This window comes from Aquila chrysaetos, chromosome 3 (assembly GCF_900496995.4).
Source record: "Aquila chrysaetos chrysaetos chromosome 3, bAquChr1.4, whole genome shotgun sequence".
NCBI lineage: Eukaryota > Metazoa > Chordata > Aves > Accipitriformes > Accipitridae > Aquila > Aquila chrysaetos.
This window is the reverse complement of record NC_044006.1, coordinates 25919046-25945950: the sequence shown is the minus strand read 5'-3', so window position 1 is coordinate 25945950 and position 26905 is coordinate 25919046. Positions and strand designations below refer to the sequence as shown.

The 26905-nt window shown below is 39.3% G+C and overlaps 1 protein-coding gene across 5 annotated transcripts in view; it reads left to right on the top strand.

Moving 5' to 3' along the window:
- CNTNAP2 (contactin associated protein 2) overlaps window positions 1–26905 on the top strand; it is a 1219341-nt gene that overhangs the window by 782474 nt on the left and 409962 nt on the right. For all 5 annotated transcript variants that reach the window (XM_030007829.1, XM_030007830.1, XM_030007834.1 and 2 more), the window contains one exon: window positions 14441–14547. In XM_030007829.1, the coding sequence (XP_029863689.1) occupies window positions 14441–14547 (107 nt within the window). The remainder of the gene's footprint in view (window positions 1–14440; window positions 14548–26905) is intronic.

Sequence of the window (26905 nt, the reverse complement as noted above, 5' to 3'; positions counted from 1 at the left end):
AAACAGAGCAAAGAGATCTTTTTCAGTGCTGGTATTCAAGTGCAAGTATCCTGACATGGAAATGAGTTGATTATATTGTTTCATGCTTCCCACAACAGTGATTTCATCGGTCCAGACAACAGGTCTCTTAAATGATTGGCATCAGTCCTCTTTGGAGTTTTAGTATGCTTGATACATCTGCAGCAACTGCTGTTGTAAGCATTTTACAGCATTTGCCAGGATGTCTTCTTTCCACATCCTGGCTTTATCATCCTCCTCTGCTTTAAACATTTTTACAAAACAGTCTGTCCCAAAGGTCAGTTAAATCTGACATGCCCCAAATTTCTCTTTACACTCCTTCTCTCTTTACAGAATGACTGTTCTGTACTATTATGCAGAGCTATCCTCTTACCGTTCCTCTCCAAGAAAACACCAGATTTCAGTTAATACTGAATAGACTTGTTAGATCTACTCTTTAGGTGCAGTCCTGGACCGACTTTTGAGAAAACATTTTATTTAAGTTAGTGCACTGACCATCTGCTTTAATCTTATCCAAAGATACATGCACAATGTGAAGAAGGGCACTTGACATTTCACTAGTTCGTGTCTTTCCTGTCCTTCTTGGAGTCTGTGTTGTTTCCTTATTGTCTTTCTTTGAGCAGCCTTCCAATTTCTGTTTTTCTAACACTTTGGTTCCCGCAACAGTGCTCACACTTGTGATTAAACATTTGATTTTCTCCTCATTTTTTTTCTCTCACAGTTTTGTCTTCTACACAGTTTCTCTCTGTATCTGATTTTCTTTTTTCCTATTAAATTTCTTTCCTAGCATTGATGCACCCAATGGTACACAACCAGTTCAGCTTGCTCCCATATCAGATCTACTGACTTTTAGGCTACCTTCTGTCCTGGTTTCAGCTGGGATAGAGTTAATTGTCTTCCTAGTAGCTGGTACAGAGCTATGTTTTGAGTTCAGTATGAGAAGAATGTTGATAACACACTGATGTTTTTAGTTGTTGCTAATTAATGTTTAGTCTAAAGTCAAGGATTTTTCAGCTTCTCATGCCCAGCCAGCGAGAAAGCTGGAGGGGCACAAGAAGTTGGGAGGGGACACAGCCAGGGCAGCTGACCCGAACTGGCCAACAGGGTATTCCATACCATGTGACATCACATCCAGTATATAAACTGGGGGGAGTGGGGCGGGGGGATCGCCGCTTGGGGACTAACTGAGCGTCGATCAGCAGTTGGTGAGCAATTGCACTGCGCATCATTTGTACATTCCAATCCTTTCATTATTGCTGTTGTCATTTTATTAGTGTTATCATTATCATTATTAGTTTCTTTTTTTCTGTTCTATTAAACCATTCTTATCTCAACCCACAAGTTTTACTTCTTTTCCCAGTTTTCTCCCCCATCCCACTGGGTGGGGGGGAAGTGAGTGAGCGGCTGCGTGGTGCTTATTTGCTGGCTGGGGTTAAACCATGACACCTTCTTATTCCCAGTTCAGCTATTAGTGCAGCTATCAAAGCTGCACAGGTTCCTTCAACAGTTTTCTTGCATACTGCCCCACTCAACTGCTCCAACCCATTGCTCCCTCAGGAAGATATTTGGAACTATACTTTCAATTTGAAATAGAGAGTTGGAAGGTGTTATTACTTGGCTTGGTAGAGTGTCATCCATATAGTATATTTTAACTTACATTTCAAAATGAAAAAATATTTCAAACTAAAAAAAGACACTCTTCATTTTGAACATGTCAAATGACACATTTCAAGAATTTCAACATGTTTTCCAAAATTTGTTCAAGTTGAGATGTTAATCAAATCTGGCCCTTTCCTCTGAACAGTCTGTTTCAAGGAAGTGTCAAAAATTTCATGACAAACTATCTGGAAAGCAAAAGCAAAATATTGTGTAGGGATTTTTCCTTCTTTTCCTCTTCTGTTCAAAATAAAACCTCTAAAACTACCAGCCTGTCCTTACTCTCCTGGAATACTAAGTGGTAAGCCAGTTGCATGAGCTGTTTCAGAACCAGTGCTGGCAGTGTGCTACTATTTCTCTCCTTTCTGGCTTATACTTTGTATGCTGAATTTCTGGAGTAAACTTTTGTAACTGAAATATAAACCCTTGAGAAATCAAAGCTTATAATAAACTGAAATACTGACAGAGCCTGAACTATGGTGCCCAAATTGCAGTGCTTGAAAAGCAGAAAAATACAATCAAGAGTCTCTAAACTACTCTAAATTATAGTCTATAATTTTTCTATGGGGCAATCACAAGACTATTTAAGTAGAATAATAGATTCCCAGCAATGAGCTATTTGTAATTAAAATTAAGCATACCAGGATTATGTCATTACAATTTTTACAGTCAAGTACATGTTATTAAAACAGTTGTATCTGCATTGTTACATTTTCCTTAAAAACAGTTTTGCTTTTAATATGAAATGTTTTCTTGAAAGTGCTGCCCATTTTCAGAAGCTTGAAATTGTCATCATTCTTGGAAAAAGCATGTGTGTATGTTTATGCATATTGAATGTAGGTGTGAGAACACACATGCACATACGTGTGTGTACTCACACCTATTACTTCAACAGTAAGCCTTCTGGCTTCAAAACAGTTCATTGCACAAGTTCTAGGTAATAAATGAGTTGTTTATTACTGTACATATCTGTTTTCAGCAAATTGAAAATGAATTGAATAATAGGTTGTGAGTAGAGCATTGTATTAGTATATTTATCACAGAGCTGTGACTGCACTGCAGCAGAGCTGCGGATTCATTGGCATATCCTTGCTTTAGAGTACAGCACTCATTATATTGCAATTTATAAAAATGTTTTAGAGCTTCTGTAAAAGAATAAAATACTGATGTGCACTAAGGACACACACAAAGGGCAGGGGGATAAGTCACCTGAACTTACATGCTTTGTATTTTATACATGATGTTTTAGTTGAACATGTTGCTGTTTGTGGTAGATGGCAGGATCATCACAGTAAAGGAGAAAAAGCATATTGTGTAGATTTTTAGCAAGTGATATAAATATGCTCCATGATGATCTGGAGGAGAATAGTGTAGTGTAAAAAAATAAGTAATTTCTGTGTTAACTATTTATTATCATTGTTGTTCCTGATGACTGCAATGTTAAGAAGCAGGAAATTCCACTGTGATAATATCCTTTTAAATCCTTTTAAATCCTATCCTCCTTAAAATCCTTTTTCTGATCCAAAAATTTTGCAAAATAAAAAGATGAGAAATGTGAATAGAGAAAGGGGAAAGGGTTACATGTGAATATGCACATACATTGCCTCTGATGAATGATGAACACATATCATTAAGGTTTGTGGTTGTATGGGTCAGCTCAGGGAGAGTGTTCCATGTGAAATAAATAAACCATGTCTGAATGACATCTGCATCGATTGATCCATGGTTGATCCAAGTCAAATTTCAATTCATGACTCAGAAAACCTAGTCTGTAAGTCCGTGCCAATTTCAGCAAACTAGGAGTGAGTAAGAATGTACAGCAAGAAAAGCACGCTGACCTCAGCTGTTCCTCTCTGGTACAGTGGGATAACTAAAAGTCTTGGTAGCTTTATTTTTGCTCTACCGAGAAGTAAGGAAGATTTGAGTTTCTCTCAGAGGCAGGAGAAATTAGCATCCCTGACCTATGTGTTCTGCTAGGGATTAATAATGAAACTGGCGTTTATACCAGTTGTCATTAATAAATGTCTCAGAAACATTAAATTCCATTTCACGTTTGCTTCATTGCATAGACTATGTGTTTTGCTTTACTGCCAAGACTATTTTTTTTTTGTTGTTTTGAAGGGGAAAAACCTTCACTGTTTAGGCAGGAAGTGTTTTCTACAACACTTACAGAGTAGGCTCTTCCGGTCATATGGTTACTGGAACCATCCACTGGAATTAAAAATTTATAATATAAACATTAATGCAAGATCCACAGTTTCTGTCAAGACATCAGGACTTATCCTAGCTTTACCTCCAAATCAGTGCTTGTAAGATAAGTGATCTTCTAGGGAAGTTTTCAGATTGTGTCTATCATAGTGAAGAAAGAGGCCAGATTCCTGACAGTAATGATGGTAAAGAGTAAAATACAAAAAGATGGTGTTTTAGGTGAATCACAAGTCATTCATGCCAGGCACATAAAAGACCACTTGCTTTTGTGAGGTTTTTAGGAGTACCACCATCTTGTAGTATTTTTAAATAAAATCATTTAGGCAATCTGCACTTTACAAGATCAGCATCACTTTAGTAGTGCTAGAACATGTTTTACCTCAAGTTTCCTTTAAACCACAGTGCCATAATAACAGTTGGGACATTGACTTTCAATATGTTCAACTCAAAACCTACCAATTATGAAATACAGATCCATCTCATTGTGCCATAACCAGACTAATAAAATAGGATGCTGAGCCAAGACCATACTTAACAGTAGTTGATGGCATCATACAGCTCCATGACTATCAAGGTGATTCATACGCTATAAATTTGCAAAGCAAGACATTTGAATACGTTATGCTTTTTGCATATGATGCATCAGGACTTTTATCACCTATTTGAAGATCAACATGAGATAGCTATTGTCCCTGATTAAGACACTAGGGACCAAAACAGGTAATGCAAAAGATAAGATCAGTTATGGTGTGCACCAAAGAGTGGAGGAGTGTCATAGTCAAGGGCTATGACAGCCCATGGCCAGTTTTGATTGACACAGCAAGGGCCTTTTAATACAAAATCATCTATCAGTTGAATAATCATCTTTATTACTGAGTAATTCTTTACATTATGGTAAAAAACACAAGGATTTCTAATTATCAGTTTCTTTATTCCCAAAAGATAAATTTAGGAGTAAACTCATTTAAAACAAAGTTCTATAAAATTCTGTATTTGCCTGGTGATTCAATGCATGATCACTTGTGTTTATTAGAGGGGAATATAGTAGTCAATGTTCTGCATTATATAGGCTGCTCACTGGTCTATGTGCTCTGATCATTATAATCTAAAGAACAAGAGAAACTTTCTCCAAATGTCTAACATGGATTATAAAGTGAAGTTGATGTCATAAAATCCCAGGAGCTTTATTTGATTCAAGCTATAAAATGCAGAAGTAATAAATAATTAACAAGACACCAAAGAATCAATTTTATGGTTTGTTCTTGAGCCCAGCCAATATGTTCTTCTTTACCTATTTGAAATAGCAGAGAGGTGATTACATGAATACAAAATTAATCCAGTCAGATTTTGAACAGGGCAATACTTGAAAAGGTTTAAAGATTTCTTCAGAAACCTAATGAGTAAAAACCATGAGATTCTTCTGGGGATTCTCAGTGCTTAACACATCAGCCCCAAAAGGGCTGAATTGTGCCACATTGGCACAGTTAGGTTAGTGACTGACTGCCACTTCTTCTACATGTTTGTCTAAATAATAAACTCAAATACACCAGTCTGAAAAAATGTTGCACAGAGTAGCTCTTATTCTGCTCTAGAAATCCTTAACCTGGTTATTAACTAGGCAAAGCTCTTCACAGGGTAATGAAAAAAGTTAAACAAAAACTCATTGGAGATGGATCATATTTAGTAGCAGGCCCTTCATAACAGTTTATTCTTCCTTTTGTTTTGACCCATTTAACAGACTTAAGATAGTATTTAAGATAGATGCAGATATTCTTATTTACACCAGCTGAAGACCTGGCCTTGAGTTTGCCGACTAAAACATTGTGCAGCAGAAATTGTCTTTTTAATCCCGCCTGATTTGTTTATTTATGAGTTTGTAGGTTTATCCTCTGCCTCTGTAAGATTATCACAGCATAGTCCAGTTTGCAGCTTGGGGACTGGATATAACCCATAGGCCGTTTCCACCCAGTTTATCTTGTTGTTCCCCTCCACCCCACCCCAGAGGAGGTGGAGAATAACTAAACAAGTGCTGCCCAATACACCATTTCCTCCTGCTACAGCTCCGCACTGAGCTGTGACCTGTTAGCGTGAAACAATTGCTAGGAACTGACAGAAGGGATACCAGGGCTGGGAAATTCCCTCCTGTTAGCTGCTGCAGTAGATTCATCCTCCCCTGCTCTCCTTCAGTGCAAGTGGCAATAGCTTGGGTTGGACAGAAGTTCAGACATCAGCCACCTAGATCCTAGGTTATGCATAATAGGTGCAGGAGGTTTTCTGCAACAAATGCAGTAAAATGGGTTGTCCAGCTCCTGCAATTGCTAAAGTGGAACCAGCGTAATTTCATTTTAAGGACCTAATTTGTGAAGTGCTCTGAACATTAAAAATGGTAGAAAAGAAAGGAATAATTAGTCTCTACATTGTCATATACAAAATAAAAGCTGCATAAATCCAAGAGGATCAGTTAATTCCAAATGAGTTAACTGCGGTATTTTTCTTTATGCCTTAGTCCTTCATTAATTGTTCTAATGCAAACAGCTTAGAATAGCACCTTATTGGTCTGAAGATAACACTGAAAAACTGTTTGGCAGCCTTTTCTAGGAATACGCCCTAAAGGAACTTTGCTTAACTAAATGTCACTGCATATTTTAATATTGATTTGCTCTTTGTAAATCACAGTCTTTAAAAGTGCTAAGCATTTTGTTTTGATCTCATGACAGAACAAGTTTGATAATGTCCACCAAAGAAACATGAAGGCCTTGTATTACAGTAAGTGATAAAGAAAAGCTAAGTCCTTCTTGGTTCAGGAAGAATTGTTTAGTTCTGCCATTGTTAATTATATGCATCTGTGCACAATTAGGTTAGAAGTCAGCAGCAAATGAAACTAGTTCAGGAATTATTGTAAATCTGAATAGATTTTACAGTCCCTCCATCTGCCCTTTGTGTTGTCTTGCATATGCAATCCACATTCTGTTGCTGAAGATCTCATAGTCGTTTTAAACAGTTGTTACGTTGTAAGAAATAAGAAAGAATCTTACAGGTCAGATCAGCTGGTTTTATTTAGGACACTGAAAATCAGGGAGTCTCTGTGGAATGGGTAATTTTAGTCTGATGTTGGTACAGTAGGACTCTGCAATAGCAATGTGTCCTTAATTGGATTATCTTATTATTCAGTACTACTTTTACCATCATGAGTGGAATGCATTCTATTGCTCATTAAAGAGTAATATCACTGCAAACAGATGCATATGTTTAGAATATTTTTGTGATTTTGTTACTAGTTTACACTTGGTCTTTTAAGTAAGCTACATATATTCAGTGATTCAGATTACCAGCTGAAATCATTACTTATTGCCTCAAAAATTATTTTCTTTGTATGTTGTTTTAGAGACCTAATCTGTCATGGTCTTCTTGAACAGTAAGGTAATCCTGTACAGTAAAAAAAGGTTAAATTTTAAACATGTTTCAATAGTCTTTGTGTGGGTGTAAATGAAGGTAGATAGTGATAGAACATCATACTCAACAAGGATAGCAGTATGCATTTTGAAGGATCTTGGCAAGAAATGGTGGTAAAGGGTATGAATTTTAAGGAGGTGTTTGGAGGCAATAAAAAAGGCAACTAATGGAAAAATACAGCAAGACCATTGAAAACAAAGTGATGGTAGTTAGTTCTGAGGCAGAGAAATGGACAAAAAAGCAGAACAGAAACAATTTGGGAGAGAAATGAGAGGTGAGGTGTGAGCAGGAGCAAGATTAGATAGGGATTTGATGATGAGAAGGAAAAGATTGAATTTCACGTTAAGAACAATTCACCCCAAGTTATTTTCCATTGCAAAAGGCCTTTAACGTTTTGTTCTGCTCTACAGAAATTCTCATGCTGTCATTATCACTGTAGCATATGAGTTCTTTTCAGTACAGTAGTGGGCAATACATGTCAAATATCTCTTGCATGTAGTTCATTCTTTCCTTTTGACCTCTCAGGTGGAGGAGTAATTGCACAGGTGAATGTTTTGTTTTGGTGGTGTTTCTTGGCTTGGTTGTTTCTAATTTATATATACAGAGAGTTAGTTTATATTTAGGTTATATCTACACACAGGCTGTATTTTGCACTTACACTAGAGATGGGAAGTGTGAAGGGGAAGCAGAAAAGGAAAGGAAAAGGCAGGGAAAAAATTGAAAGGTCTGTGTTATACAGTGGAGAATAGTGAGACTTGTGATGGTTCTTCAGTCCTGAGGGACTTTATTTAACAGTCTGTGTGTGGCCATCTGGACATTTGGCTTCCTGCACAAAATAACTTTTTATCTTCCTGCTCAAATGAACTGTAAACCTAAGAATTGGTGTCAATTACTATACACCTTGGGCACAATTTGCCTGGGGAAGCTAGTTAATGTATTAAATATCCCTGCCCTGAGGGATATAGTCCTCTAAAAAGACTGAGGTAGTGACCAAAACCTGTTGATTTACAGAGGTTAAATAGCACAGTCATAACACTAAGAAAATGTAGTCACATAATGAGAAATTAAGAGATTGAAAGAAATGCTGTTTCTTATGGGATATGAAAATATCTGGATTAGAAAGGAGTCTGGAGAGGTCTCTGAGGCCATTCTCCTGCCTTCAGGCAGGACCAAACATACTTAAGTCATTCCTGAGGTATGTTACTTTGAGTTGTTCTTAAAATACCTTTTACAACTAATGAACCTCATTGTTTCTTTGCCCTTCCCTTGTGGAAATTTATAATAGTTTGTAACCTACTGTTCCCAAAAATTTTTTGTACAGTTGAAAATCAGCCATTGCTCGCTTCTGCTGAATATGATGTGAGGATTTCTTCATGGGTCTTTCATATCACTCTCCTGCTTATACCCACATTATGAGATCCCTTTTTCTTCTTTTTTTGTTTTTCTCATTGGCAATAGTATGGTGGGTTGACTTAGGATCACTGTACCGTATGTGGAATTCCCCAGATACCTTTTTGCAGAATTGCTGTCTGGCCAGACTCTTCCTCCATGCCCCGGTCATTCCTACCTCAGTGTTGGACTTCTCACATGCTCTGGTTATATTAAGTGTCTTGTATTTCAGTCTAGTTTCTCAAAATATTTTCTGTTTATTATGTACAGTCCTCAAAAGAGCAGCCTCTCCCAGTTTCATATCTTCATGCAGAAGAAACACCTCATATCAGTCCCAATTCATTTGGTACAGGTGATTCCTTATATGTTTCTAGCAGATGCAGGGAGGCTTAGGCCAGATAATCTCATTCTGCTCCTGGTTGCCATATTTCCTCGGGACTCACAGACCATTCCCTAAGATCTAACATCTGTATATCCTCTCATGTGATGGGGGAAAAGATCCTTAGTAAAGATGGCAGGTGGAAGTAGCCTGACTGACAATAAAATAATGTGTCTGAACCACAGTGCTGTTCTTGGTTGTTCCAAAGATGCATTTGGAAAAAAACAGTGTTTGCTGCAGACTATGTGAGCATCCTGTTCCCAGTTTTCTCTCTTGGACAGTCTAGGGGTGGGGAGAAGCTTAGTGGTTTACTAGATATTTGTATATAGCATCTCTGAGGAAATGTTAAATCTTCAGGCAATGTTAAATCTTCAGTGCATGGATAGACCATTTGTATTCTTTGTGCAAAGCATATCTGGACAGACAGTGAGGAAAAAAGTGTAACATACAGTTTTCCCTCATCCTGCTGAAAGATCAGAGTTGCAGTCTGTAGTTTTAAAACATAGACAGTTGATTAAAACAGATTTGTTACAAATAACTTTATCCAGAATTGACTATGGATAAAGTGTAAAGGATGCCAGTTTTCCAAGGGGTGATTTGGAGAAACACCAAATGTACTTTTAATAAGGAGGGCATTGTTGCACCTCAGCAGGAAAGGAACAGAATGGCATGGGTTTTATTTATGAATGGAAATTTGGTCTATTTCTTTGGTCTGTGTTGTGTAGGATTGGAAAAAAAGAGATATTTTAGAGGATACAGTTACAATGTTTAAGATAAAAGGAGGTGAAAGTCTGAGAGTTGGCTCCTACCACAGCTGAAAGCAAGGCAACAATATCTATACCAGTTATTATTGAGGAATATTGCTGCTATTCCTCAGATTAAATATTGCTAATGAATCAGCAAATAACAAAAGAAATGAAGGAGTAGCAATTACCTAGGATAATAACAGAGTAAGCAGGCACCAAGAATACAACAAACTAATTAGATAATAATTGGGAAGATAGCCCTGTTTCATAATACTAGTATGTCATATTGCAACCCTAATAAAAAAAAAAAATATAGGGTACCCTCATGTAATTTAACAAATGGAAAGAGAGAGATCCAGATCACTAGACACCTAGTAATCTGACTTTAGTAGTCTTAGTAAGCTTTTGAAGAAATGAAGGAAAGAGTAATCAAATACCTGGAAGTAAAAGGAAGGTAGAGTAAAATGCAGCAGACGTTTATCAACAATCAATTGTTCAGGATTAACCTGATCCCTTCCGATAAAGCGCAGTAGTTTTTTCTCAGACAGGAGATATGCAATAGATCTAGCTTCTCAGATGTCAATAAAACATTTGATATACTGTAATGATGGAAATTATTAGCTAAACCAGGGAAGATGGGGTTTGAGAGAGGAATTGCAAAGTGAGTTGTGAACTGGCAAGTGAAATTGCCTCACAATTTATACTGATGGGTTAACAGCTGGCTGAGAGATTAGAGTTGCTCAGAGATCAGTGCCAGAGCTGATCCTGTTTAAAGCTTCGACCTTGGCTCAAAATTAGGAATATCTTGACAAAATGTGCTGATGATACAGATTCAGCCTAGAAAAATAAGCAGAAGGATTTGCATGACATCATGGAAGTTATAGTACAGAGTAATGCTGTTGACAACAATAACAAGAATTTCTGTATAAAGATGGCTGGAAGTGATTGAAGAGAAGAAGGATGGGAATGTACTGAAGGTATTTAATGTATTGAACAATCTCAGGATGACTTTGAGCCACTATTTTGAGGTAATCAGGAAAATGCTATATATCAAGCAAAATGAATTCAGTAGAGAAATACAAAAATGTTGATCGGCTCTGAAATCACAAAACATTGGTAAGACCTCCTCCAGAATACTCATTAGATCACAAGAGGAAGTGGGTGCAGAGCTACAAGGAAGAGCAACGATAGAAAAATCTGTTTTCCAACAGGAGACTTGTTTTCATAAAAATGCAGACTGAGAGAAGTTATGATTGCTCTCTACAAAGTCATCAGATGTAAATCCCAAAGAAGAACAAAAAAAGTTGTTTGAGACACAAGTCAATGTTACCAAATAAAATACCAAACAAAACAGCATCTGTAAACTCTCTATGGATAAATTTGGGGGTAGAAATTAAAAGAAAGTGTATCACACTCAAAGCAATCAAGTTCTAGACCTGCCTTTCAGAAGGAGCCATAGAGCAAGAAAGTTCTCAAAATAGAGTCAGCAAGATTTTGTAAGCAGCAGTACTTAAAATATAGGTATCCACAATGGGAAGGGACACAACTCAGTGACTAGGAACTTACTTCCAGTTCTCTGTTTCATGGCAGCTTCTAAGTTCAGAGCCTGGTTCAGGTGGGAAGTGAAGTTTTGAAGTGAATTTTTTTTTTTTTTTTAATGTAATGGAGCCTTATTTCTAAAAGGAGACTAAAGAATGGAATAGCCTAGAAACAGTCTTTTAATACAAATGAACTGCAAATAGAGCATGTGTTGGTTTTCAGTGTATAGATTTTGTGTATATACTAAATGATAAGCATAAAGTAGATAAACTATACGATTGCATATGCTTAAATAATTTAAAAAATACAAATTTCTTAGCAAGATATATACGGAAATACATAGGCAAGGTACCTTCTGTCTTACCAGTATTTGTATCTTACTATCTACGGCAAGAAAAGTGTTTGAAGGATAATAGAGTTTACAGTTAGAAATTACATTCTCCTCAATACCTCTACTGAATTCAAAAGTTTTTTTTTCGTAATTTGTACATTCTGGTTACCTAAAATTTCCTGTAAACTCTATTATAGTGGGTAAAGTTTGTCCAAAAAGTGGACAGATGAGCCGCAGATTATGTTAAAGAAGTGTGCTAATGGATTTAATAGGAAATAAATCTTATAATTCTATCTGATAAAATAAACTAACAGAAAATTGAGGGGGGGGGGAGGACTTAAGGAAATGATCCAGTTAGTGCTAATATTAACATATTGTTTGCTCCCTGTTTCTAACTACATCATATTTAGAACAGGGAGAAGCAGATGGGTAAAAAATTGTGCAGATGCAGACTAGGCTAGTCCAACCATCATACTAGAAGTATAAAATTAACATCAAGAAGTTTGCTGAATATCTCTGGTTTTATGACTTAATATGCTTCATTAAATGATACAGATAAATATCTGTTTTTCATATTTCCCTAGATTAAGTCATTTACCTCAGTTATATAGTCAATAATGCAGTATATTCACTAGTTACGCTACAATAAAAGTTATACTGCACTAAAACGTGAAAGTAGTTGCTAGCATTATGTGTGAGACTTCATATAAATAGCTGGTGAAATTCACACAGAAAAATGTTTAGTTTGGTCATTGGAAAAATACTTTTAAAGTAATGTATTTTCTTCTTCATTTACATTTGAACATACATCAAAAGCAGTTATTTTGAAAGGCTGGAAAAAATACAAAACGATGTTTAGATTTAGGAACTTTTGTAGATGTTTACATCCTTGAATAAAAGTTACTTCTATGAGATTTTTTTTGAAATGTCACTGCTGTCTGCTTTCTCTACTTTTGTACCCACCAGCTATGGATTCATATAAATTGTTAATTGTTTGGATGTTTAGAAATGTGCTATTGTATGCTCTTGTTTTTCTTCTGTGGTGTTGAGAACACAACAGAAAGTCATCACCTATTAGCTGAATAGCGGTAATCAGCTCTATCTGTTCATTTAGCCTGCCACACTTACAAAACTAAATGAATTCACTTAAATGATGTTGAAAGCATAATTTATTGAACTGTGATAATTGTCTCAGGTAGTTTCACTCTTTTATTGTAAAAACAAAAATTTTAAATGCTTTGTTTCTTGCTTTAGAAGAACATTTCTTTAAACACTATTTTTAACCAAGCCAGTATTTTCAGATCTTTTTGAAAAAGAAAGAATGGGTAGTCTTGAATACTACAGGCTGATACAGGGTGTAACACATCTATATTGTCTATATTCTGAGGTACTTGTACTGGCATGCATAAAACCCAAAATCTTTTATGAATGTGAGTATACAATGTTCAAGTGTCTAATGCGTATCGTGACATAGATTATTCTTGGTAGCTGAGTCATGTATGCCAATGCTGTTAATTGGAACTTGAAGAGATATGAGACCGTAAGCTTACAGGGGGTTCACACAGTTACTTTCAGTTCCAATAAATTGCTACATGGAAAAGGAAAGCTGTCCTTGGGTGTTATTTAATATTGTTAACTATCACAGGAATATGATAAATCTCAGATTTATCTTAGAGATAAGGATACTTAATTTGTAATGCATTTATGAAAATATTTTAATTTGTCTAATAGGGGGTCTCTTAATTTTCATTTTTAATGTCATAATAAAAAAATGTAGTTCATAAATTAGATTTGGCCGACTCAACATGAAAGAAAAGCTCCTTTAGTTCTTGATCAAAAATGCAGAGCCTGTACTGAGTCTGACTGTAACAAATTTAATAAGAAAAAAGAAAAGATTCTTTGAAATGATATTTCAAAGCTCTGTCAAAGAAAAGAAATTTAATAGTGCCAAAGGTGAAAGCACATGGTAATCCCCATTTTTAACTATCTTTGATAGAAAGGAAACTGGCCAAACTCAAATCTTTGAAATCACATTTAGATAATATTTCAAACAATAAATATATGTTCTGCTATAACTTTTTTTCGGTTCCACTTTGTCTTTGTATTCCTTCCACTCTCCAGCAACAGTGTAGCTGGAGAAGAAAAGCAGGTGGGTGGGAGAAAGGTGAACACTTGCCACAAAACCATGTGAAGAAAAAGCTTTTACAGCTTTTATACTGAAGCCTATTGTTTGTTTTAATAATGCAGCATTAGTAACTTCCATCCTAGCCAGCAGGCAATCTGCCTCCACTTTATCCCATTGCTGGTGATAGAAAGATAAATAGCAACTCACTGGCATTCTTTGACTTTCAGTCAATTGTGGGACTGGAGTCCTTGAGGCATGACACCACCAGCACAGCAGGAGGAGGTGTGACTTGTGATGTCTTTTTGTTTTGACAGCTATCGTACATAGCTTAGAACCCTAATTTATGATGGGTGAATGTATTCCACCTTTATTGTGCTTTTTTGCTGTTTGTAAAAGGGCTGCAGCAGAGCCTTGATGAATCATCTTTTGTGCAGTTGTGTGTTCAGATATAAATTCTGTTAATCTGTTTAAAATAACAAGGATTAATTACCAGACAAGGACAGGATACACTGCTTGGGCAGCTCAAAATTTAGGTATGTGTAAATCTTGGTGCTCATTTAGGTTTTTCTTTCTGTCTTTGCATCTCGTCCTGACAGGTGTGTGCCCAATCATTGTGAACACGGTGGCAAATGCACCCAGACGTGGGACAGCTTCAGGTGCACTTGCGATGGAACCGGATACAGCGGTGCCACTTGTCATAACTGTAAGCCATCCTGCCGTTTTGAAATTGCAGTGGAGTAGGGAAGATGCTGGTGTCTTTTGGTTGAGACAAAAAGTCCAAGTCTTCCTCTTGGGTTGTTAAAGATCCTAAAACGTTTTCTGAAAGGAGGTATTGGCTTAATCACACTCCACCTTATCTACACAGGGATGTATTTACATAGCACTGTGCTGCACCATGCAAGGGACCAAAGCAGTACAGCTGTCTTAGCTGGGTGTACTGAGCAAACATATTCTCAGCAGTTGCACACTAGAGTTTGAAATGGACACAGTGAATCTGCCCTAAGCCGTTGGGAAGAGCTGCTGACTGCTGCTAGAGAGATGCTGGTTCAGGTTGCTAATCCCGAAGCATGTTTCTATACTGATTATTGGCCGTTCTAAAATCAAATTATTTACTCTGTTATTTTGAGTTTCTCAAATAAGAATATTTCCTATGAGCTCCACATGCCCTACACTATTAAAGCACAGAAAGAAGAAAGAAAGGTGCAGTTGTTCTTCCTATAGGTTCTGAACAATGTATGCTGAGTCAGCAGCTTATGTCATCTGTTCCTTCTGTTGTACGCTAAAAATGGGATTTTCATCTGCGAAGTGTGTTCTAAAATATCTAGAAGATGCAGAAAACATATCCAGTCCTTACTTTTCTCCCTTTTTTCTTTAGCAAACAACCTCTTAATACTGAGGAAAGAGTAAAAATGCTTCTGAATAGGTCAAAAGTTAAATTTGAAGCCAGTATTTATAGAGTTAAAAAATTTATATTACTTTACTATTTACCTTAACTACAGCTGTGTAAAATTTTATGAAGATAATTGCAGAATTCTTTCATTTTTAACCAAAAAAAGCCCAAATCAATGAGAAAATTTTGACAATCCAGTTTTCTGGATTTCAACAAAAACCTATTCTATTTTTAAACATTGTATTAATGTAAAAGGGAATGTATTTCATATAATAACTATTAATATATATATAAGTATTGAATGGCAAACTTCTCCATGGTCTGGCTACTGAACTGGTAAAACTGAAAGAGTTAAATGGCAAATGAATGCTTACTAAAGGAAGATATTTAAAGTACCAATGCTTGGAGGAGAAGTTTCATGGGCAGCCCTTTCTCCACCAAGGGTGAATGTGCATAGCGATGGAATGGCTGCATGAAATCTTGGGAAAGAAAACACGGAATTTACAGTGATGCAGTATTTTGGTGAAACAAAGAAAAAAATTTCATATATTTTTCTGAAAGTATAATGTTTTTAGAGCTTTGGCTGATCTATTACAGCCACATGGAAAATATGATTCCTATGCATGTGATAGGCTGTTAAGATGTTTAACTGCAGAAATGCAGGGATGGACGCTCAGTTAAGTAAGTATATTTTATCTAGTGAGCCTCTGAAGATAACTATAATCTATTAGGGGAAACTGTATCATGTTAGATCCAACAGCCTGCCAGAGGTGAGACTGCTGCAGCTGCATTTCCCTGGGTCTAACCAGTAGCAAGGCTGTAAATGTATTCCCGGTAGGGATGTGCCCACAGAGCAGAGCCCATATACATATAGACATGGCTGACCATACTGATCATAGAGCACGCACATGAACACAGCACCAATGGCCTCATCCTGCTCACCTCTCTGACTGAGCAGGGTGCATGTCCACTAGTGAGAACAGTGAACATCCATATCCACACATGTTGGATCCCTCCAGCGGCTCAGCTCAGGCACACAAGTCAGCCCGGTGGCTGGCCCTGGATCCCAGACTGCAGTTGCTGCTGCCTCGACACTGGATGGCCCAGCAAGGTATTATTTGGGCTCCCCCTCCTGCCGTTGTCTGTCTGTGCTCTTTGTGGTTGAGCAGATGAGCTTTTAAGACATAACCTAACATAGTTTAGCTTTCTTCTTGAGTCCCAAAGAGAAGCAGCAAGGACAAACGGATGGCATCGCTTCTCTGAAATCACATTTATTACAAAGGAAAGAAATAATAATCCAAGGAGCCATGAACATCTCTCTTAATAGGATTTTCACCTGCCTTTTATGGATAAAACAGTGCAATAAGGCAAGTAAAAGGCACTGCTGGACTGCAGTATCAAAGGGGAGATTTGGAGTATATTGTCCCATCTTTAGCTATGGACTGGATAAAGTGTATGGGATTACAGCTGTCCACGTTATTTGGAGACACACTGTTCAAGAACCTTTACTTTTTTTAATTCAGGCAAAGTTTCTAACTTAGATGGCTAAGCTTTTGTTTTGTTTTGTGTTTAAAGAACATAATTTTAGTTTTTGCCATGTGTGTTGCTGTACTTCTAGAAGTCTTCTTTCTTACAAAATGATAGTGACCAGAAAGTTATTTAATGGATAGACATCCTGTCAGAATATGTGAAGTCTTATGTCATTCTGGAGTATAGAATTTAATGGCACAAAAATGAGTGAAAACCAAAAATTACAGCGTCAAGCTATAGACTGAGACAACCTTAACTCTGCCTTTATTCAGCAGGCAATAGCTATCAGTATTTACAAGAGCATGTTCCAGTATTAGGTACAGCTGCAAATGAGGGGATTTGTTGAAGCTTACCAAAAGTTGTAGTTATACTGTCCTGAAGTCTGAGGCCTCAGCTCTGCTATGATGATACTGACCCTATCTGTCCTTTCCTACTTTTGCAGTGTGCGCGACTATACTCAGACATATTGGTGTGCTGCCTTTTGCTTTTGAGTTCTGATGTTTGTGGCAATAGTAGTACAGAAGAGATGCTGAGGGAGGAGGGAAGTTGGAATGATAACTGGTGTGTGGTATAAAAATAGCTGAAAGCAATTTTAAACAGCATTGCAGGTTGTATGAAAGGCTGTAAAATTAAGCAGATGTCATGATTCTATGGAGCAGAGAAGTGTTTAAGTGCAGATAGCACTTGTTCAGTACTGTTTTACTTAAATAGAAGGCTATTTTACAAAACAAATAGTATTACACTCTACAGTAAAATATGTATTTCTTTTCTCAATGTATGTTTGTGTGGTGGGTATAACAGAGTATTTCTCAAAGAGGTTGGAGTCAAGACTACATTAGTGGATATTATAATTCCATAGCTGATGATTTTAATGAGTTTGATTTTTGCTGAAGTTATAGGAACAAGATAATTCCATTACTGAAGGGTTTTCTTCAGTGAATTGATTTTGCTTTGGTCAGGGAACTCAACACTTTCCTGAGCTTTTGACCTGAAACAAGGCAAGGCTTTGCAGCCTTGACTGAATTTCAGATCGTGGTTTAAGTTCCTTTGAAGTTGAAATTCAAAGACAAACTCAAGGGATGAACTCCTTGAAGTGAAACAGAGAAAAAAGTTTGCATGACATTCTTGTGAAACAAAATGGCTTTGTTTCAAACAAACAGGTCTGGTCATAATATATTTATAGTATGATAGTGTAAACAACAGTTAAGTCTAGAGAGATGGAGAAATATGTGTCCTGGAGCTTAGGCATAGTAGAAACTATAAACCAAAAATAAACAGTTACAGAAGGAAATTTTTCAAATAAATAAATCTGAAATAACAACTTTAATTCTTATTATCTCTCCAATTGTGTAAATCAATTACACACATTTGGCATTTTAAGATCATGAAATAATTTGCTTTTCAGAATAGGACATTGTTACAGGAAGGCTCTTCATCTTTCAAAGACACACCAAAATCTCCAAGCTCTGTGTCCACTATCTTGTTATTTGTCAGGGGCTTAAGCTGCCATTCACAGAAAAAGATGTCTCTACTCCACAATAATTTGTTTCATCCAGCTACACCTGGGTCCCTGGAGCTCAATGGTGAATTAACCAGAAATACTGGAAAGTTATATCTCTCATTGCATGGTAAATATCTGCCAGATTCCTTTTGGTGAACAGATACTCTGTGCCCAAGGGAATGATGTGGCCTGGCAAATATCAGACTAAAGCATCATTTTCATCATTAGACAAGACTAAAAGCTAAATGAATGTATCTACTTAAAAATAATGATTTACAGTGATGAAACAGTTACAAAATTATTTAAAAATTAATTATTAGGGTTATAATTAACAGTAAGTATCGTCCTTACTAGCTTTATTGTATCAGCTATATTTTAATCCCCAACTAATTAACCTTTACCGCCTACCAAAGGCTGACCTGCCTATCGTTCTTAGAGCAATATCTTTCCATCTTGTCTATTGGTAAATGGTTCCTGGAGCCTTTGAGAACAGGAGCTCATTTTCCTTATTACTTCTCGTCTCCATCATGATCTTCAGGTAACACTGCTCTGCTGCACTTTGTGTGAGTTACACATCTAGTTTTAGGCTCTAATGTGCTTCCTGGTGTTTACAGCTTCTTTAAAACAGAGTGGTATAAATTTACAAATTGTGTAGCAGCATAAATAATGATCATTGAAGCTTCTTTGTCTCAAATTTTTAATATATAGCTGAATGCATGCTTTCTCTAGAATCTGTATGTAAAAGAAACACAGTAAAGGACTTGGAGAGTTTACCATGACTATGATGTATCTACCTACCATCTCCTGCACAGACTTTGTTAGATTTAGCAAAAAGCCAGGAGAAACTAGTTTGATCATATTTGCCTGCTCCTTATGAGTTCCAGTAGCAAAAAAAGTCCCAATTTGCACTTAAAAAGATAATCTTAATTATATCAATTTTTACTCACATGAGAGACAAGTTCTATTCTTCTTTTACGTTCACCTTCAAACAAACTCTGTCCTTACATTTGCAGGTGTACAGCCCCTATTCCTTCAAGAATAGTGGACAGGAAAGGGTTTGCTTATAAATCTTCAGCTATTCCATAGAAGGGACTAACATCCAGCTCACAATCTGTTGCCTGTTAGATCTGTAAAAGCAGTAGGAAAAATACAAACTTACATACTCTTGTCACTAAAAGAGGCATTAATTGCATCGGAGTATACAGAGAATAAAACTCTGTTGAGAAAGAACATACACAATTTTTACGTTTTTAGATTGGCAATGTGCTGTAAGTTTTTTCAAAATAAGTATTTGAAACAATATAGTGATTCTTAGTTTCCATATAATGGACCTTGACCTCTGAATTCTCTGGCTTTGTCTCCTCATAGCTTGTTGTGAATAAATGTTACCTTTTATTTTGGAACGTGATTCAATGTTAACGAAGAATAAAGCACTAATCTTGTCTTGAAACGATAAATACATTAAGTGTATCTGGAAGTCTAATGGGCATTGATATTTTTTTCCAGGAATATTGACCTTCTCCCCAAAGTGAAATACTGCTTTAATAATGAGTTTAATAGTATCTAGAAACACACTTTGAGTAAGAAACATTTGTTACACACATTGTAGAAGCCATGATAATTTAGATTCCTGATTATTGCCAAAATCAGTAATCAGAAACCCAAATTTAATCTGCATAGGCTGTGATCTTCAGCAAGACCTCTATCTATTAGTTTGTAATAACCGATTTTCCAGTATTTCCATAAATGAGGAAACACCTGAAACACTGGACTTTTGTACTGGTTTCAGCTGGGATAGAGTTAACTGTCTTCCTAGTAGCTGGTACGGTGCTATGTTTTGAGTTCAGTATGAGAAGAATGTTGATAACACACTGATGTTTTCAGTTGTTGCTAAGAAATGTTTAGTCTAAAGTCAAGGATTTTTCAGCTTCTCATGCCCAGCCAGCGAGAAAGCTGGAGGGGCACAAGAAGTTGGGAGGGGACACAGCCAGGGCACCTGACCCAAACTGGCCAACAGGGTATTCCATACCATGTGACATCACATCCAGTATATAAACTGGGGGGAGTGGGGTGGGGGGATCGCCACTTAGGGACTAACTGGGTGTTGATCAGCAGTTGGTGAGCAATTGCACTGTACATCATTTGTACATTCCAATCCTTTTATTATTACTGTTGTCATTTTATTAGTGTTATCATTATCATTATTAGTTTCTTCTGTTCTATTAAACCATTCTTATCTCAACCCACAAGTTTTACTTCTTTTCCCAGTTTTCTCCCCCATCCCACTGGGTGGGGGGGAGTGAGTGAGCAACTGCGTGGTGCTTAGTTGCTGGCTCGGGTTAAACCACGACAGCTTTCTACATTTAGGGTCTAGATAGGAAAGGGTGGCATGGCAGTAATATTTTCCTGTCAGCAATTTGGGAAATAGTTCCATAGCAAGAAAACAAATACATAATTTGGCAAAAATGTGCTCTGAACTTTACTTTAGGAAAAAAATAAAAGAAACTGCACAGATGTATAGTCATCCAAACAAGCAAAATATGGTTTTCCACTTCATTGGAGACTGGGGGAGTTCTGAGATCAACATGGTTATTCTTTGTGATCTCAAACAGATTTGTTAGAAAAGGCAAAGAAAGGCCTTGCAGTTTCACAAGCATATTAATGCATTATTTGATCAGGAAAAAGAGTTATCTTAACAAGTCACAGACTATGTGTATGGAAGCTTTTTCCTTTCTTACAGTTTAATAGAGGGAAGGGGAAAATGTGAGTAAAGAATAGAAAAACACTTTTACAAAAAAGGTGTCTGCTGTGATTAAAAATAAGCAATGTTGCAGGCTATCTTACTTGTTGAACCTAATCTGAGTGAAATAAGCCAGACTGTCCACTAAGAGTAAGGTTGTTTAGGTTCTCATGAATCAAGTCATATAACTATGGACACATAAATGAACTAATTATTCTCAAGAGAAGGTACAGGCAGCCAGAGTGCCTCCAGGCAGCAGCAGAATAGTCTTCACTAGGTAATCTGAATGTGGAGTGTCATTACTGACAAAGCACAGGAAAAACCCCTCTAAAGATTCTAACCTGATGATGAAAGTGGTGTGTATCACACTGGGTGCTATTGAAAGGCATTTAAAGGACAATGCAAACATCAGGCACAGTCAACATAGGTTCACAAAGGGCAAGTCCTGTCTAACTAATTTAATATCCTACAATAAGGTCACCCACCTAGCAGATAAAGGGAAAGCAGTGGATGTAGTTTTTCTGGACATTAGTAAGGCTTTTGATACTGTTCCTTACAGCATCCTTCTGGACAAGTTGTCCAACTGTGACATGAGCAGGTAGATGGTGCGCTGGGTGAAGAACTGGCTCAACAAGAGTCAGCAGCGTGCCCTGGCAGCCAAGAGGGCAAACCGCATCCTGGGGTGCATCAAACACAGCAGAACCAGCCGGTCAAAAGAGGTGATTATCCCACTGTATTTAGCATTGGTGCGGCCTCAACTTGTATATTGTGTGCAGTTCTGGGCCCCACCATTTAAAACAGATGTTAAGGTACTTGAATGCATCCAGAAGAGAGCAATAAAGCTGGTGAAGGGGCTGGAAGGCATGTCCTCTGAGGAGTGCTTGAGGACTCTGGGTTTGTCTAGTTTGGAGAGGAGGAGGCTCACTGCTCTCTACAGCTTAGTGAGGAGAGGATGTGGAGAGGGAGGTGCTGATCTCTTCTCCCTGGTGCCCAGTGCCAGGATGTGTGGGAATGGCTCAAAGCTGCATCCATCAGGGGAGGTTCAGACTTGACATGAGGAAACATTTCTTTACCTAGAGGGTGGTCAAACCCTAGTACAAGTTTCCTGGAGAAGTGGTTGATGCCCCATGACTGTCAGTGTTTAAGAGGCATTTGGACAACACCCTTAATGCCATGCTTTAACTTTTAGTCAGCCCTGAAGTGGTCAGGAAGTTGGACTAGCTGGTCGTAGTAGGTCCCTTCCAGCCAAACTGTTCTATTCTACTCTACTCCCTGCATTCATGAGGAGTCGAGTAACAATGAGACCATTATTTGCCTGAAATGCTATGAGTTTTTCAGCTCCAAAAACACTTTCAAGGGTGCAAATCAGAAAAGTTACAAGTAGAAACAGGATTTTATTTTATTTTATGTTATTTTTCTGAATCAGTTTCAGAGCTGGTTCTCAGAAGCGTTAACAAAATGCACACATGTAGCCAGGAGCAGGCTGATGCATTCCTCAGTTTAGCTTGAAAAAATCCTTTGCAGTCTGGCAAAGGACAGCCACAGAGCCATAGCAAGTAGCAGCAGGAATACAGGCCAAGCAGTCCCTGTTTCCTGAACTGAAGAGTGAGAACTTGAAGAATGAGCATCAGTACTGACCACACACAAAAGAAGAAGAAGAAGAAGAAGAAGAGATGTGTTGGTACCTTGGGGTATTTTCCAAACTATGACACATCGATGACAAGCATACTTTTTGCCTTCCAAAACTTGCCCCGCCGCTGTGCTTCTTGGCCAGCGATGCATGAAAAGCACTCTTGTGCCTGCCCTGTGCTTGTATTGCATGCCGGGACAGCTGGAAAGTGGCAGCTCCTGATGAGGCATCAAGCCTGGAGCCCTTCCAAGCACAGGCTGTTTCGCACAAGCAAGAACCCCTGGGGAAATGGAGCCAAGGGAAGAGCAGAGCGCGCTGCTGCTACAAAATTGCAAGAGGCAAGAGAGCCCGAGAGAGGCAGGGCATGAGCGGTGCCTTGAAGGTGCAAGAGCAGCAGGCAAGGACCTAGCCGAAAGGGCCCAGAGGAGCCCTGACAAGGGGCTGTGCTCAGTGCTACAGAGGACAAGAAGCAACCCCTGGGAGCATCCCTTGGAGCCCTCCCTGGGAGCCAGAAGTCTTCCTCCCCGTGGATGTGGGGAATGAGGGCCACCTTCGTGGAGCATGAGCAGCGGGCACCTAGCCACAATGGCCCAAAGCAGCCCTGGCAAGGGGCCGTGCTCAGTGCTGCAGAGGAAGGCAAAAAACCCCCAGGGACACTTGCTAGCCCACCGTGGGGGAAAAAAAGCCTTCCTCCCCCCAGCTGCAGGGCACGAGAGGCTATCTTTGTGGGGCACGAGCAGCAGGCAGTAACCTAGCCAAAATGGACCAGAGGAGACCTGACAAGTGGTCATCCTTAGTGCTGCAGAGGAAGGCAAAAAACCCCCGGGGCCCAGGGCCAACCTGCCCCAGAGGAAAATTCCTTCCTAATCCCAGCACTGGCGATCAGCTATTCCCTGAGCATGTGAGCAAGACCTGCCCTCTCGTCCCACAGGCTGCTTATGCCTGCCAGAAGATGCCCAAGCCCTATTCTCCCTCAACCTGGAGCCATCTCAGGGGCTTCCAAGAGTGGCCAAATGCCCCTGGTCTGATCAACCTTGGGGGCAAGAATCCTTCCCACACCTTTGGGCCACCAGTGGGTACTCCAAAGCACTGGGACCCCTGGCAACATCTCTGCATCGCATTTTTTATGGCTGCTGCCCCTGGCTCCACAGGTGATGAGGATGGTGAGCTCTGCAGTGCTCCTCAAGAAGGCATTCCCTTGGTCTGGCCATGGCTATCCAGCTGAATAGGCCTGATAGCCTCGGGCACCGGCAGGCCTTGGTGGTTCTTCTCATCTCCTGAGGGGCTTGTGTCTGTTCCCACAAGGTTGAAGCAGGATTTCCATCCATCAGATGGGCTTTGAGCATGGCCCTGCCGGGAGATGGTGTTGCAGTAGCGAAACTTCAGCAGCCTGGTTGAGCCTCCTCCAGTCTTCCTCCCTCAGCCCCCTCCAAGTAATTCCACCAGCTCCTCAAGGACTTCCTCTCGGATGTCTTCGGGCTGTCCCCGGGCCATCTCTGGCAGCTGGGCACGGGAGGCTGCCCCTTTTATACTGCCCCGGGGCATTGTGACTGCTGCACTGCCAGCTGGTGGCACTGTGACACCGGGGTGACGGGCCCCCCCACGCGCAGCTCCTCCGCCCAGCATCCTTCTGAGGAAGGCCTTTGGGGTGCTGGCCCCAGGGGCTGTCCCTGTGCCCAGGAGGCCCAGGGGGCTGTCCCTGCCCTTGGTGGCCATGCACTGGGCCAGCTGCTGGGTGTCCCTGTAAATCCATCTGGACTTCCAGGCTATGTAAAGACGGGCTTTTATACCATATACATTCCTTTGGATGTGGGGATGCCAGAGGTGAAAGAAAGGCTTTTGGTTCCCTCTGCATGAACTTTGCATAGATGTAGAGAATATGCAGGATTTCCTCACCATTCCTTATGAATGCACCAAGTGACATTTGCTACTACCCTGCTTACGGTGAGGTCTTCTTCTTGGAAAGAAGTCCCAAGTTGTTTTGTGTTCTTGACCATCTTTTTCCTTGTACTTCAGTAGCTCTTTTCCTCCTTTGGCCTTCACCCTTGATATCTTTCAAGAAAGTGGTAGCAGCCCTCTTGCTGCTTTTAGTTAACTCCTTCTGTAGGCCCTCCATGCCGCTAACCAACTGCTTGATTTGCCTTCATCCCAGACAGAATGTATCCTTCTTGAACCTGAGGAATGAGAAATGTCCTTAGTGGTGCACGTGAGTTCTCACCGGGGCTTTGTACAATACTTGCCTTTCCTCTGGAAATATCTTGCCTGACACACAAGAATGCATTTGCTTGTATCTCTTTCATGGCTCACAGTCACCCTGTGATCTACTCATGCCTCCAGGAATGCTTGCTTACTCCAATGTTTCCAAACTGGAGCAGAAACTCATGGTGCTCCACCTAAGGTTGTGTTACCTGCAGTTCTTCACACGCATGGCTTATTGATGGAGGGGCTCTCTCTTCTGTCAGAGCTTCAGCTGGTAATGAGTATGGGGGCCATAGAAACATACCATGAGATACAGCTTTTCCTGGTTTGTGGATGCCATGAAATCCAGAATATGATGTGGACAACGAATGTATCTTTTAGAGAAGGCGGGAAGCCTACATGCCTTGAACAATGATTCACTGCAATCTAAATTCAAAAGACCTGAGCATGAGCTTCACTGTTTCAGACATTTGATGGCATCAAAGCATGAAGGGTGGAGCCTGAGAGATGCATTAATGAGGCTTTCACCCATCAGTAGCCTGCTGGAGTCCAGCGCCACGCAGTCACAACCAGCAGATCCAGCCCTCCACTGGCCAGCTGAGCAACGGACGGGCTGGCTGGGTGGGCTCTGAACATGAAGCTGGTGGTGTCCGTCTAGTCACTTTCAAAATGGATGTCTGCCTCCTAGGAAAGAAAATAACCACAGCTGGCTTTAACTGAGCTTCCATTTTGGACCTTTAATTTGAGAAAGTGCCAAATCATCCCAGGCGCTGAAAAAGCGACAAGAGACAAAACGCTGGTGGGTCAGTGCGATGCGGTTTGTAGCACTGCTGTCTGTGGGGATATGCTTTACTCTCCCGGAGTGTGAATAAAGGTTACTGAGTTTTTAAATGAATCCTGCAGGCCTTCAGTGAAGAGGAAGGTTGTTACTGGTAATGCTGATACGGGTAAGGAGTTGGCTGGCCAGGTGTCCATCTGACACTAAAAGGCAACTGCCTGTCTTTAAAAAGAGTCCTTAAGTGCCTGGAAGATAGCTGCAAAGGAGGACTGAAGATTTTAACTTTTATATGCCCACCTAAGAATGTCAGTGTGATGAAATTACTGATGATGTCATCAGATACAAAGGAATTTTTTCTTTAATTTATAACAGAAACTATGAAAACCAGCTAAAACCTAAGTTTTGAGTTACACTTGAAAACAAACTTGTAGCCCGTGCATTTTAAGACCATGCTTTGCTCTTTGCAAAGGACCCCACAAGGCAAATGCATGTGGAAATAGCACATCCTGAAATAATTAGCCATGGCTATACTAATTCCATTCCTGTAATGTGGGGGAACACAGTACAGGAATGCAATGCCGTGAATTGGGCCCCACCATTTAAAAAGGATGATATGGTACTTGAATGTATCCAAAGGAGGGCAGCAAAACTGGTGAGGGGCTGGAAGGCATGTCCTCTGAGGAGCGGCTGAGGACATGGGGTTTGTCTAGTTTGTAGAGAAGGAGGCTGAGGGGTGTCCTTACTGCTCTCGACAGCTTCCTGAGGAGGGGACGTGGAGAGGGAGGTGCTTATCTCTTCTCCCTGGTACCCTGAATACCTATTCTATTCTATTCTATTTGAAAAATAAGGTAGCAAACAGCAAGTAATTCCCCACCCCGCCAACTTCCAGTGCAGCAGAATTGACCTTGCTGTACCTAGCAAGACATCTGTTTAAGGGAAGTGTAACATAGTGAAGTATTTTTCCTCAGTATATCACAACCTTTGATTATTAACTCTCAGGTCAATATGGAGAAGGTGTAATAATTTGATGGTCAATACTACCAGCTGTAGACTAGAGTTGTCTCATCTGTGCTGAGAAAGAGACTTGGATTTATGTCATTAAGGATTTGATGTTGGTAGAAACTGGTTTTATGTTTCAAGTACAATATGCAACCTTCAACATCAAAACCAGAATAGAGTTTCTAGGACCTGTAAGTAAAACCTAACTCTATGTTGATATAGCTCTGCCTTAAGAAAGAAGAATCAAACAAAAATGTATCCAAGAGGATAAAATTGGAGAGAACTATTTTTCTC